The sequence below is a fragment of the Sciurus vulgaris genome, assembly GCF_902686455.1.
Source record: "Sciurus vulgaris genome assembly, chromosome: 18".
Lineage (NCBI taxonomy): Eukaryota > Metazoa > Chordata > Mammalia > Rodentia > Sciuridae > Sciurus > Sciurus vulgaris.
In genome coordinates, this window is record NC_136479.1 from 39,184,801 (window position 1) to 39,199,185 (window position 14,385).

Here is a 14,385-nt window from a genome sequence, read left to right on the forward strand (position 1 = left end):
TGGTCTTCCAGAAGGGATCTTGGAGAGGAGCCGGCCCTGCGCCAGGCGTCCTTCCTGGTGTGCACTTGCAGGGACAGGGGAGTCTTGTGTTCTGGGGAGATAACACTCTTCCCGTGTCGCCGAGGCTCTGAGTGACAGAGCCAGGAGACACCGTGTTATCGCCAGCTGCACACTCGGCCGGGCTCTTTATGGGAACATCACCTGCCCACCCCCTGCCTGTAAGCAGCCCTCCTAATCATAGATAATTCTTGTCTTAGCCCCCGACCGGATCATAGCTGTGTGACAGCGTTTGCTCTGTGGGTCTGTAATCACAACCAAGTTGGGCGCTTATATTCCTCTCGATGTGCTAGGGCGCCGGGGAGGACAGGCCCGGGAGCACGGTGCGCACTTTGCACCAGAGTTAAGGGGAGGACTCCCTGGGCGCATCCTACGCTGGCCTTGACAAGCAGGAACAGGAGCAGCCCCCTTTCTAGTCTGGAATAAGTGTAGATCTGTGGGCCGTTGCAGAGCAACACAGGAAGTTAGTAGAGTCTTCAGTTAGTGTCCCCAGTGGGAACGTCCCACAAAATGGTGGTCACCAGGAAATGGCCCCGGGTACAATCCACAGAGCTTATTCTGACTTCACCTGTGTGTGTGTATGTGTGTGTGTGTGTGTGAGAGAGAGAGAGAGAGAAAGAGAGAGAGAGAGAGAGACAAAGACAGAGAGACAGAGAATGTTCTATCTAATCTTATCACGTGCAGACTTGTGTATCTACCTCCGTGATCAGGAAGGCTCCCTCCTGCCACCCCGCTGTGGCCCAACACCTGGTGACCCCTCATCTGCTCACATCCCGATTCTGGTCTTTCAAAGATGCTCTGTGAATTGGACGACCTAGTGTGTGACCTTTGGAGTCATCTGTGCATGTGCGCATGATTCCCTGGACATCGCCCAGGCTGTTGGGTGTACCCGTTGGCTCCTTCTCAGTTTTTGCAGTCCTCCGAGGTGTTGGTTGACGTGATCACTGGAGCGGTCACCTCTTGCAGGACATCTGAGTTGTTGTGCTTGAGCGTTTTTACAGATCTGGCTGCTATGAGCATTTACATGTAGCAATTTGGTGAAATGCATCTTCTCTGTCAGGAGTCAGTGTTCGAGAGTGCATTGCTGGGTCTTGTGGTTAATGCCTGTCCTAATGGTCTTTTGGTCATTTAAACCATTTATGTGAAAAGTTCCTGCGTTGGCCTCGGTGACCACATCTCTGTGGCATGCATTCCAGCAGAACCAGGAGAAAATCCAAAAAGTGTGTTGAATATTTTGCACTGTGATCAGATCCTGAGCTCCCCCAGATAGGAACCCAATGCTCGGAGAAGGCCAGCGGGTCTGACAGAACCCAGGGTAGGGCAAGGGCCAGCAGCTCAGACCCTGTCTCCATCCCTGTGGCTCGTAGGTACTGGCCTCCCCGGGTCTTCAGTTCCTGTAGAGGAAAATACAGCTGCTGTGCGGCCCAAAGTTTGTGTCTTACAGCTTCAGCTTTTGGGTAGAGTCAGGTCAGTTTCTCCAGAGAAAGGAAGTGGTGTTCCATCTGGGACAGATCCCTCCTTGGACCTGTGCCCTGTGGCCAGGGGGCATGGACAGGCACAGCATCGCCACACCCCAGGTACCTCGTGACCATCAGGCAACACCTCCAAGAACGAGGTGGGCATGGGCAGGGTGGACGAGCTGACCTTGGACCTCTGATGCAAACCCGGATGGGGTGGAATGGGGCTGCATCACAAGGGAAGCATCTTGGGGAAGTTAGTGTCATCCTTATGAAGCAGGAGGCTTAAGAATTGGCTCCGGGAGAGTCGGCACCGTTGAAATGGGAGGACACCACAGGGAGAGGACGTGCCTGGGTGGGGGCAGAGGCAGAGGAGCTTGGCAATGAGTTGTCCAGAGCCGTCCAGAGGGAGCAGACTGAAGCTGTGGAGAGAGAGCCCCCCGTCAGAGGCTGAGGACCTTGCTGGGTTGCAGGATCGAGCAGGGACCATCCTGGATGGGCAAGAGTGGACAGGCAGGCCTCCCTCGTCCTCTGATAATGCCCAACAGCTGTGGAGCAGGAGGCATGGAACAGAAGAGACAGACATCTCGGCCCAGCGTGGGAAGAGAACTTCCCCATGGAAGAGAACATCCCGAGAACTCATGTGTGAGGCCTTGCAGGAATGTTCAGATGTGAAATGACTGGATTATGAGAGCCGTAGCCTGAACAGTGGATTAATCCACTTGATGGATTAATAATCTGAATGGATTAATAGGTGGTAACTATAGGAAGGTGGGGTGTGGCGGAGGAGGCAGGTGGCTGAGGGTGTGCCCCTGGGGTGGTACTGTCGCTGGCTCCCTGGATTCAGGCTCTCCTGCCTCCTGTCGTGAGCCACACTGCTGTCCTCCTGCATGCCCTGCCGCCATGCTGTTCTGCCTCCTGGCTGCTAGAGCTGTGCAGTTGGCCGACCATGGACTGGAGCTCGGAAACTGTGAGCTGAAATAAACTTTTCCTCCTCTAAGCTGCTCTGGTAGGGCGTTCTGGTCACAGTAATGAATAGCTAGCTGACTGGCCCAGGGACTGGACTGAACCTCAGCCGAGTTCGCGGGGGTGAACCACATGCAGACCCCAGCACGGCCTGGTTAGGTAGGAACCCTTATTGTCCCTGTGAACGTTCCCCCAACTCCGTGCAGTACATCCGGATGCGTGCTCGGGACCAGGGTGCGCACTGTCTTCCCCGAGTGTCCCCGGGCGTCAGGCGAATGTGAGTGTGTCCCAAGCCCGCCCTCCTTGGGACCTCTCCATTTCCATTCTGTTTTCCACATCAGAACTGCCGTCCAGCGCTCTCTGTGCACGTAAGGTGAGCAGAGCTTCTGCAAGTCTTCACGCCACACGGTCGTGAGCTTGGGATGCCCGGTGTTACAGGGGCCTCGGGACAGCAGAACATCCCAGGCGGCGTCCCAGGCCACATCTGCTCTGCTTGGGTGGTGTCTGGGATAAAACCTGGAGAGCTCTGCCGGCTGCGTGTGGAACAGGCTTCGCCACACAACCCACCCTAACCTGGGCGTTTACCACAGGCACCTGCTGCCATTGACCTTGAAGAATTCAGAGGTCTGAATCTAGAGGACCCCGCAAGCTAGAGGCGGCGGCACTGGTCAGACGATCAGCTTCCTCTGTTGCCCGTTCCTGGCTGGCCTTGTGTTTAAGAGAAGTGACCAGGGGAGAAGTGACCAGGCGCCAGAGTGCACACCTGTCCTCCCAGGGCCCCTGCACTTCTTGCATTCTGTCCTCTCCCTCCTTAATGACTGTGACTCTTGCTATTTCAGGGAAGATATTTACCAGCGTCAGAGCATTCAGAATCAATATCACAGTAAATAAGAAACGTAATGAAAGAAAAACACAGTCCAGCCTGTAGACAAATTGTGTCGCTTAGATTCACATGTTGTTGTTAGAATCAGCGGCAGGCACAGACGTCACCTGCCTGTTGACGGGCAAGCGAGGGGGTTGCTCCTCTAATTTGGGGAAGCAACTTGGGGTCCCCTCCTACGGGTCTGGTGGCGTTTTCCTGTTGCGTAGGGTCACCCGTGCTTGTTTTCAAAGGAGGAGATCTGAGTGAAAGGGCCAGTGGAGACGCGCTTCTTTTTCCAGGAACTGAAAGCAGATGGCTTCCTCTCCGGGGCCTGTCCTCCGCGCGGGGCTTGTGTGATGGATTCCGCGTGACGCTCGGTGTCTCGCTCCTCACGTCTCACGGGCCGGCCACCTTGCCACTCGGGCTCTGGCCCTGTTCCCTTGCCTCCCGTCTCGGGTGTCGATGGCGGCAGATCCGGAACAGAATGGGATTCATTGTCCCGGGCTCGTGCCCCCCGCAGTGAGAGTGCACACCGGTGGTCCATTGGGGAACACGGGGCTTCCGCTTCCCACGGGGCCCCGGTCGGGCCTCTGCAGCGCCCCAGGGGCCCACAAGCTTGGGACTTCAGTGTCACCTCCTCCAGAACCAGAGATAGAAAGTCGGTGTGCTGGTGTGTCACCCAAGCCGTGTGGCCTTGCCTGGCTCTCCGCCTCAGTCCCTTTGGGCTGCTCTAACAAAGTACCTTAGGCTGGGTGGTTAATAAGCAGCCGTTCATTGTTCATGGTTCTTGAAGTCCAAGATCAAAGCAGGTTGGATCTGGTGACAGCCTGGTCCTCCTTAGTGTCCTTCCATGGTAGGGGGACAGACATGCTTCCACGGGCCTCTTCCATAAGAGTACTGATCTCATTCTTGAGTGTGGACCCCACGTGATCTAATTTTCTTCCAGAGGTCCTGTCTCTTTAGACACCACACCGAGGGATTAGGATTCACCCAGAGAGAGCTGGGGACAACGGACATTCACACCATAGCAGCCTCTCAGTGCCTCAGTTTCCTTGTTCATAAAATGGGGATAAAAACACCTTTTCAGAGTCACTAAGCGGGTAGAAAGAGCCGGGTGCAGTGGTGCAGGCCTGTAATCCCAGGGCCTCAGGAGGCTGAGGCAGCAGGACGGTGAGTCCGAGGCCAGCCTCAGCAGCCTAGCCAGGTCCTAAGCAACGCAGCACGACCCTGTCTCAAAGTAAAACACAGAAAGGGGCGGGGGTGTGGCTCAGCAGTGAAGCACCGCTGGGTTCAGAGAGTAGAAAGCTTGATCCAGGTAAGCGGCTGCAGCACCATGTGGCAGTAATGAGGACACGGTAAGCGTCAGAGCAGAAACGGAACGTGACCAGTCCGCCAGGCAGCCTGGCTCCGTCGTGAAAGCCGAATCCCGTTCCGCATCCTTCCGTGATGGGCTGACATTTTAGTCAGCTTGGTTAGCAATTTGGGGGTATGAATATTTCATCCTAGACACACGCCCGCCTAGTGTTTGAGGTGTCTGAAGAGTAGGGCTAGGCGGCCGGGAGGCGCTGTGCGTGAGCAGCCTGGCGCCTCAAGGCCACCTCAGGCCCCTGGCTACGTGCACACATCTTGTCAGATTTATAAAATAAGATTTGTTTTTCTCTTTCAAAAGACGATTCCCTCAAATTGTATAAACACGAAAATAAAATCCACCCCTGCACTTACTCTCTCTGCTTGACACAGAAGAAACCCGAAAGCCAGATGACCAGGACATCATCCCAGTTTCTCCCCAACCCCTACTTGCTTTTCCAGTGTTTAAGATAGTATTCGAACATTTCGGTTTTGGTCTTTGTATGGCTGCTATTACACATCTAGTTGGCTGGTTATTTTAGGCCCGAGTGTCTTTCCAGGCACACCTGGACATCCAGGTGTTTTAAGTCTATTTTTTATGCTCTTTCAAAGCTGATTCTCACTTATATAAAACATGAAATTTCTTAGAGAAGATGCTTCAGAAATGTAGAGTGTTCTGATTAACCCAGTCTTGAAGACCATGTTGTCTGAGCCGATTGTCAGAGTCCCCGGCTGCAGTGAGCTGGGAGTTCCCACAGGGTCAGCCACGCTCGGTGTCAGGGAGACTCTGGGGCAGGAGTGAGAGGCATGGGCTGGAGCCTCCCTCAGGGATGTGGTGCCTCCTTGCTGTTTGGAGGAGCTCAGAACAGGTCGGGTTGGGAGGAGGACCCTTCCAGACACTTCTAGACAGGGGTAGCTTTGATGACCAATTGGGTATAAAGCACAGGCCCAGAACAAGGATCCACCCTGGAAAAAGTCCAGGCCAGCAGGAGCCCAGAGTCGAAGGCAGCTTGCTGGCCAGAGTGTGCCCTGGGGGCAGCTTCAAGTCCACCAGTTACCAACATGGGGACCGAAGCCACAGAATATGGAATCAGATCTTCAGTGAGGCCTCGGGGTTTACATCAATCAACCCAGCAACCTGTGTTCCTCACACATACCCCACCTTCAGACTGACAAGGACCACGGACACAAAAGACCACACACTGCTGGCTCCATTTTAATGCAGTATCCAGAACAGGCCAACTGGTAGAGAAGCCCATCAGTGGGGCTGCGTCGGGGGAAGGGGACCAACTGCTTCCAGGGCACGGGTTTGTGTTTGGAGCTGTAGTTCCGGAACTATGTGGCAGCGGTGGCCGTGCTGCCTTGTGAATGTACTTAACGCCACCGAGCTGTGTATTTCAGAATGGCCCAGATGGTGCATTTTAGTTATAACAGGAGAGCAAGGAAGAAGAACTAACCAGTGTGTTCGAGACGTCGGGTATGCGTGGGGGCAGCCGGGCCCCTGGTCAGCCCCGCTGAGCCGATGGAGGCTGGTGAGCCCGGGGAGGAGCAGGGAAGTGGCACCTTCGTGGGCCGCGGTGGGGCCCACTCTGAGGATGGTGGGCTCAGAGGCAGGCACTTGGGTTTCGCATTTAATTGGAGCGGGCCATATGTGTGCTTTTCTCGTCCCCAGCTGTCACAGCCCGTGCGTTCCCAGCGAGCAGCATGCCCGCGCCTGACAGCTGCTGGCAGTCGGGTGGTAGAGGCGCTGGTGGCAGCAGAAGGACGTGGGTAGGATCGGTGCCCTCAGTGGTATTGTGGTCCCCGATCTGCATTTTTTGCCTTTGCAGTCACCTGCTATCTACCTCAGTTCAAAAATATCAAAGAGAGAATTCCAGAAATAAGTAATGTGTACGTTTCCGTTTGCATGCCTTTCTGAGCAGCGCCATGCGATCTCAGGCCACACTGCTCTGTGCCTCCTTTGTGGCCATCCCTTGATCCAGAGTATCCTTGGTGTATACACTGCCCACCCGTCAGGCACTTCACAGCCGTCTCCGTTACCAGCTCCACCATCGCTGCCCTGCAGGGCCTGTGTCCCAGTGGCCGTTACTTTAGTGTAGCACCAGCCTCGGTTCCAGGCATCCGCTGGGGCTTCTGGGATGCATGCCTGCAGGATGAGAGCTCTGGTGTTTTGGTAGTGAGGAGGGTCAGGAGGGAGCAGGAGCCAGGAGCACGTGGAGTCCTGATGGAGCGAAGGACCCAGCTGCGAGATTGCTCCCTCCGGTGTGGCCGGGCTTCACGGTCCTAGTTCTGGAAACAGCGTGGCAGACCCTCACCCTTCAGGCTGAGGTCGTCTCTGAGAGGTCTCGTATTGCAGTCAGTGTAGGACAAGAAGGGCCCAGGAGGTGGGAAGGCCAAGCTGGGATCCTGGAACGCATGCTCAGGGAGAGTGAGCCGTATTTCACCCACAGGGCTAGTTTATGAAGAGCCAGCTGGTTCATCACTGATGGAGCCAGGCAGGGGGATGGCCAAACCAGCACTGCCAGGGTGTGACCTCAGAGCACCAGGTCCTCGGAGCTTGTTGGAGATGCAAGCTCCTCTTGGGCCGTGCTTGGTGGTTGAAGTTTCTAGAAATACTCATTTGAGCTTAGGTGGGTTCTCCTGAGCCTCCACACCTTCAGGGAGAGGCGGAACGTTCAGCTGCTCCCCTCTAGACCCTCTCACGAGGTGAGAGAGGACAGGTAAGGTTCCCCCCAACGTGGACCCCTGACCTGGCCCAGCCTGGGCGGCATGGCTTCCCGAAGCCCATGCATCTGTGGCACGGGGCTCCTGCGCTGGTTTTGGATGCAGCAGAGAGGAGCCTCCCAGGTTAACCCCTCCTGCGACTGAGAGGAGAGGACTGTCCGGCAGCTCAGTCTGTAATTCGCTGAAAGTGGGGCTCTGGGGAGATTTCCGTAATAGCGTTTTGCTTGGTTCCCACTGTAGGTACCTCTGTTATTACCAGCTTGCGCTCCCAAGCCTGGACGACAGGTGTTTCTTTATTGTTTAGGAGCAGATGTATTTCCCTTGCCAGCCCCTTCTGGTCACGGGCTGTGTTTGCTTCTTCCCTCCTGACTTCCCCAAATACTGTTTATCGAAACCGTAAGAAACACAAGGATTCCCAAATGGCACAAGGCCAATTTAATATTGAATTCCATCTAACACTGGAAGGTAAACATTTATCTCTGCAGAAATAGGTTTTTGTTTTCTTCTCTGAAAAAAAATAAAAACGCAGGTAAAATGTTCTTCCTCTCCTTCTACAGTTCCAGAATGGCTGCTTCTGTGAAGGATGCTGAGGGACCTTAGGTGACAGGTGTGACATTTCTCAGCAGTCTCGGGGGCGGGGGGCAAGGGCTTGGTGTGCTCCCCAGGAGCCCGGGGTCTTGTTCAGCAGGTTGACCAGTGACCCGCTCCTCCAAGATGGCTTTGGGTTTCTGCCCCCCACCCGCACCCCCAGTCAGACTCTCTCCTTTCTGGACCTCAACAACCTGAAGCCCTCCTGCAGTCCCAAATGTGTTCCTCCAGAACCCGCCTTTCTAGAACTCTCTTCTGTGGTCCTACTCATGCAGTTCCCTCTGTGCTCACACTGTCCCTACAGGGACCCATGACACCCAGGGGGAAGTCCTTCCAGTCACCGGTCCCATCAGGAGCCTCCTGATCAGGGACGCGTGCTCAGCTCTCGCTTTCTTGAATGCACCCAGCTTTCCCTGACCCTGGACGCTGGTCACCGGGGATGGAGCGTGAGTCTCAGTCCTCACAGGCTCTGGGACTCTCTGGGAGTGACACGCAGGCCCCTCTTGGAAGCCCTGCCCCGTGGTGCTGTTTCTACCCAGGGTGGGTTTCCGGCGGTTTCCCTGCCTCCTAAATGTGTGGTCTCCCTCGTGTGGTCTTGGTCCCCTCATCTCCTGGAAGTCTCCCTCTTGTGCCGCCGCCTCGCCCCTGCGTCCTGACGCCTCTCTATCGCCACACTGTAACCTTGGCTCTAACTCCTCGATGTCCACTGGAGCCCCGGCCCGTGCCCAGGAGAACTCATCAACCTGTTCCTCGTCCTCTCCTTTGTCTTTTTAAATCAGTGGCACCTTTCCGGTTGCCCAGCATGAATCTCAGCGCTTGTGACTCTGGCACCTTATGGATCCAGTGCTGTGCTCCTGTGTTTTTCTTGTGCTGGGCTTTCTGGATTAGGGAAAGTGCACACCTGACTTCTGCCAGTCCCTTCTCCCTCGGTGCCTCAGGGTCCACTCCTCCTCGGTGGCTTTTCTTGTTCGTCCACCAGCTCCGTCTGGTGAACGTTGTGACCTTTGAACGTGTCTCCTCTCCTTAGTTAGACTGCAAGTGTCTGGAGGGAACGCTTGGGCCTGAGCCGTTTTTTATTCGTTTATTAATTTAGGTGTGGGTGCAGCTCCTTCTGTCTTTCCAGAGTCGCCCCACGGGGTGGGGAAGCGAAGGCTGCTCAGGGTCACGGGCGCTCAGCCTGCTGGCTGGGTCACGGCACCTCCCTCCCTGTCCCCGCCACAGCTCGAGGCTGCCACCTCGGCTGCATTTGGAAACGTGTCCCTGTACCTTGCAGAGGGAGAGCGATGTCTGCCGTTCTGTCTGGGGTAGAGCAGCCCCCAGACTCTGCGGTGACGCTGTCTGTCTAGGAAGACGGGCCGCGTCCAGGGGAAGCTACAGAGTGGATCTGAATGATTACCGGCAGACCAATGATTAGAGAGCACTTGCTGGCTTAGGTAGCGTTCTCACTACTCCCGCCGTCCACAGGGCTGGCCCGCGATCGGCTGGCCCATCATCCCTTGGTACTCTCAGAGCCCTCTGACCTCCTTCCCAGGAGCCTCGGAGGTAGTGGGGCGCCAGGGGAACCACCCTCTCCCTCCAGGCTTGTAAGCCCTTACCTTTCACTACCCGAAGTCTCAGTCCCCACCACTTTACAACTGAGGTCATCCCTGGGAACTGGCCGTGGTGACCAGGTGGCCAGACCCGACTTTATTCGGGCAGTGCCTCGACTACCCCCGTTGCCCAGCAGCTGAGAGCTCAGAGTGTCTGCGGATCCCAGGCAGGTGCTCAGCACTCGGCATTCAGAACAGTTCCCTGAACTTCAGGATGGACTCCTGCCATCACAGGCTAATCCGGTGGGCGGGGAGGGTGACCACCATGGCACCAGGGTGTGCTGCCCATTATCTTCAGTGCACGTCCCTCTGTCCCCTGCCCACCCGCCCAGCCTCCCAGGGGAATAAATGAGAAACTGAGCTCACAAGCCCTGCCCAGCCGTCCTGGTCCACTCTGGGCAGCGTAACCAAGACCTCAGGCTGGGGGAGCCATGGCGGAGGGGTCTGCTCAGCCCACGGTTCTGGATGGTCCACTCTGGGTGGTGTAACCAAGACCCCAGGATCGAGGAGTCATGGCGGAAGGGTCTTCTCAGCCCACAGTTCTGAAGGCTGGGCAAGTCAAGGTCAGGCAGCTGGCACTGCCAGGGCCTGTGTGCAGCGTGGCATGGCGATGGCGTCACGCGGGGCAGAGCCCGCAGCGGCCTGCTCACGGGGTGATTCAGCCAGTCTCTCCAGACCCAGCTCACTCCCCAGACTGCCTAGCCTTTCAAGAAAGGCCTTCATCCACACCTGAGGATTGTGTCCCTGTGACCAGCCGCTGCCCACTGGCCCCTCCTGACCCTGCCACGAGGGGAGAGGCGGGGTCTGGGAGGGGAGAGGCGGGGTCTGGGAGGGGAGAGCCCCACCCTCACCGTAGCACCAGCCTGCTGGCCACCATGGTGCCCACCGAGTGGAAGGGGCATGCCCTGAATCTGGCAGCGCTCCTGGAAGGCCAGCTGCCTGGAGTTTGAGCGGAGCTCTGCTGTTCTGCCTCGTCACCACCCGCCTGGCTTCCTCCGCTCCAGGCTGCTCTCCCGTCTCTGTGCAGGTACTTCAAACGTCTCTGGAGGGAAAGAAGCAAATAAAATAAGTGTTGGTAGCAGCAGCTCCATGGTAGCGTGCACGCTGTGCCCGACGGTTCCAGGCGTCTCTGTCGTAGCCAGTCCGACCCTTGCGACAGCCCCGTGCTCCATCTCGCCCCCTGCAGATGAGCAGGTCGAGGTGAGAGTAGTCTGACCATGCAGAGTGGCCCTGGGGTGCCCAGGGTCCTGCCTGCAGCCTCACCCTGCCCGCACCCTGGGCCCCAGAGCAGAGGTTCTCCTCGAGGGCGATGGCACCCGTCACCAGCCCCTCCAGTGGTCTGCCAGGCAGCCCCAGCAGAGCACCATGGATGGTGTGTCCTAGACAACAGAAATGTTTCCCACGGTTCTGGAGCCTGGGAGGTCCAGATGGAGGCGTGGCAGGGCCGGGTTCCTTGGTCTCTCTCCTTGGCTTTCAGATACCACCTTGCCACCTCATCCATTGGCTGTGCCTCTGTGCACGCCTGCCCAGTGCATCTGCTTGAGTCCCTGCACCTCTGAAGACAGGAGTCACTGGGATCGGGCCCACCCTAATGGCCTCGTCTTACTCAGTCATCGCTTTAGGGCCTGTCTTCAAACACAGTCACCCTCTGAGCTCCAGGGGTTATAGGACTTGGGCAGCAGAGGGCTGTGGGCACACTGCTGGGTGCCACCCGGTGCGCCCATCCCCACACCCCAGCTGTTGGCTGATGGCACCTCTCCTGCTCCTGCTCTTTGGGGTTCTCTTGACTGTTCAGCTAAACACCCCTCCCTATTCTCCCTGGTCACAGGGCTGCATCTTTCCAGGCTCCACAGCCAGGACCCAGCAGCTCAGCCTAACGTAGGCGGCCTCCAATTTGGCCAAAACTCCCTGTTGACGTAAGAAGCGACACAATCTCATGATTTAGCCTCAGCTTTCTGTACAATAAACTCAGCGGTAACGGCATTTCTGAAAGTTCTGCCTGTGGACCTGCCTGCATCAGAACCAGGTGCTGCTCCGGAGCTGCTGAATAACCACAGAACGGGCTCTCTGGGCAGATCTGTGGGGTACACCTAGGAATCCCTCCTCTGTTAGCTCTCGCCAGCCCCACCTCTGACTGTCTCTGTGGACTCAGGGACACGGCCTGGTTGGGTTTCAGCTCTTCCTTGCTGGGTGTATGACCTTGGGTCAGGTTGGACTCCCTAAGATGGGGGGATCTTAATTTGCAAAATAGAACTAATTTTGCTAATTGATGGCATTAGTCTAGCCACCTCCTAGGGCTGCTTCAGGATTAAATTAGATCATAGAAATAAAGCACTTTATCACCTGCTTCTTGCAGAAGGGAGGTGTTCAGTCTTCAGCAGCATTGCTTCGGCCCTGAGGCAGGATTTCTTCTACTGGGTGAAGACTTCTTTTGCACCCCAAGACCAGCGTGGGGCCTGTTCACAGTGCATCTGGTGTGTGCCCTGCCTCTGGGCAGCCAGCACACATCTGTGAGAAGCTGTGTACACATGAGTTGATGCGTAGGAGCCGGGGCACTGGGAGGACAGGGGTACTAGCCAAGAAAGGAGAAGGGCCACCGAGAAAGGTCCCCTCTGCCAGCCTGCAGCAGCTGGGCTGTACAGGCCAGGGCTGTTTTCTGTCCAGCTGTGTCCCCCTGTGCTGTCGGAGCACACATGTCCTGGGTGAGGTGCCTTCTGCCTGGGCCGACGTTCCTGCTGGGATCTCTAATGTGCACACAGTTTTGCAGTAGCTCAAGACGCTGAAGCTCTGGAGGCACCCTGGGGTGGGCTGCCCGCAGGAGATGCGATGCTCATGGGCCTCTCGCCTCTTGTCCTTGGCAGAGGAGCTGAAGGCCCCGCTGGAGGAGTACGTCCACAAACGCTACCCAGGGCTGGTGAAGGTGGTGCGCAACCAGAGAAGGGAGGGCCTGATCCGAGCACGCATCGAGGGCTGGAAGGTGGCCACCGGACAGGTCACCGGCTTCTTCGACGCCCACGTGGAGTTCACTGCTGGCTGGTAGGTCACACGCTGGCACCGGGGCCACTGGGTTGGAGGGGGCTGGGATCTGGGAGGGCCTGCTCTGCCTGCTCCTCAGGGGCCCCGGGAGGGGTGAGCAGGGGTGGTGGAGCACGGGACCACGCGGGAGGAGTGGCTGCCGGTCGCCACCGTGACCTCACCCCAGGGACATGCCTCACACTCTCACAGGGTCCTGGGGTTGGGGCCGGGCGGTCGGATGTGTGCCACTCTTTCTTCTCGCTGGCTTTTCCCTTCTGGGGGTTGTGGAGGCGGCTGCTGCTGCTGATCCCACCTTCGTAGCAAAGCGTCCAGCTTCGTGATCTGGTCTCTGGTCTCCCTTGGAGGAAGAGGAGCATTATTCTCTGCAGACGTGGCCCCGATATTTTCCCAGATAGAAAGAACAATGTGAGAGGAATTGTCGAGCCTGTGGGAGCAGAAGCAGCAGCAGGCCAGTTCGCTCAGGAGCTTGGCGACACAGAGGTGGGCCTGTCCAGGGGAGAAGCAGGGCCAGGGAGTGCGTCCAGCGTCGACTCTGCTCATGTCAGAGGCTCAACAAGCTACGCCTGGGGTTGCTTATTAGCGAGAGGAGTCTTTTTTTTTTTTTTAATTGACACGTATAATTGTACATATCCACAGGGTGCAGCGTGATATTTCTACACATATCTGCAACGTGCATTGGTCAAATCAGGGTAGTTAGCATATCTGTCACCTCGAATATTTATCATTTCCTTGTGTTGGGAACATTGTGGCTATTTTGGAATATTCAGTGGATACTGTTCACTATAGTCACATTACTGGGCCCTGAGCATGTAATCCTCTTATCAAACTGCATTTATGTTCCTGTCAATCAACCCTTCTCCCTCCCTCGCCCCCACTCTCCTTCCCAAGCACTGCTAACTACTCTTCTACTACTATGAGGTCGACTTTTTAAAGAGATAGAATCTTGTCTTTCACACACACACACACCAAATGTTTATTTACACTCAACAATACCCCTGAATAAGTTGTTCACAGCACCAGCTTTAAAGAACTGATGTCTTTCTAGGCATGGTGGCACATGTCTGTAATCCCAGCAACTCAGGAGGCTGAGGCAGGAGGATCGCGAGTTCACAGTCAGCCTCAGGAACTTAGTGAGGCCCTAAGAAACTTAGACCCTTTCTCAAAATAAAAACTAGAAATCTGGGAATGCGACTCAGTACTAAGGAACCCCTGGGTTCAATCCCTAGTATTAAAGGGGAAAAACCCTGCTATCCCTAATGAAGCATTGACATGTCTGTTCTTTGGGAACTTTCCAGTCCTTTTAACGCAGTCATGTTGAAGGAGACTGCCTGTGCATGTCGGCACACGGAACCCCAGGCCCCGGCAGACACTGGCCCATTCCAGGGCACAGGGGCCTCTCATCTCCAAGGCCAGTCTCCTTACCTGGTCCTTTGCTGCTGTCAGACCCTGGTGACTCCCAGCTGAGCATCTTCAGTCCTAGCCTTTCCCCTGAGCTTCAGAGTCTTCCATCCTCTGCAGTAGTTCTCAAAGTGACGTCCCTAGACCAGCAGCCTCGGGGACTGTTAGAAACTCAAATCCACAAGTCCGCAGACTCCTCCCAGCCACCTGAAGTCAGGCTGTGTGGGGCCCGCCCCTCGCCCTGACCAGCCCTCCGTCACCAGCCATCAGATGACTACACCCCGTCTTGAGAACCACCAAGCTGGGAGCCTGCTAAAGGAATGCACCGGGGCACACGGCAGCCATGGGCTTGGCATCTCTG

The 14,385-nt window shown here is 56.3% G+C and overlaps 1 protein-coding gene across 1 annotated transcript in view; it reads left to right on the forward strand.

Moving 5' to 3' along the window:
- Positions 1–14,385, forward strand: part of GALNT17 (polypeptide N-acetylgalactosaminyltransferase 17) — a 383,074-nt gene that overhangs the window by 187,366 nt on the left and 181,323 nt on the right. Inside the window, exon 4 of the mRNA XM_079120206.1 lies at positions 12,452–12,626. Within this exon, the coding sequence (XP_078976332.1) occupies positions 12,452–12,626 (175 nt within the window). The remainder of the gene's footprint in view (positions 1–12,451; positions 12,627–14,385) is intronic.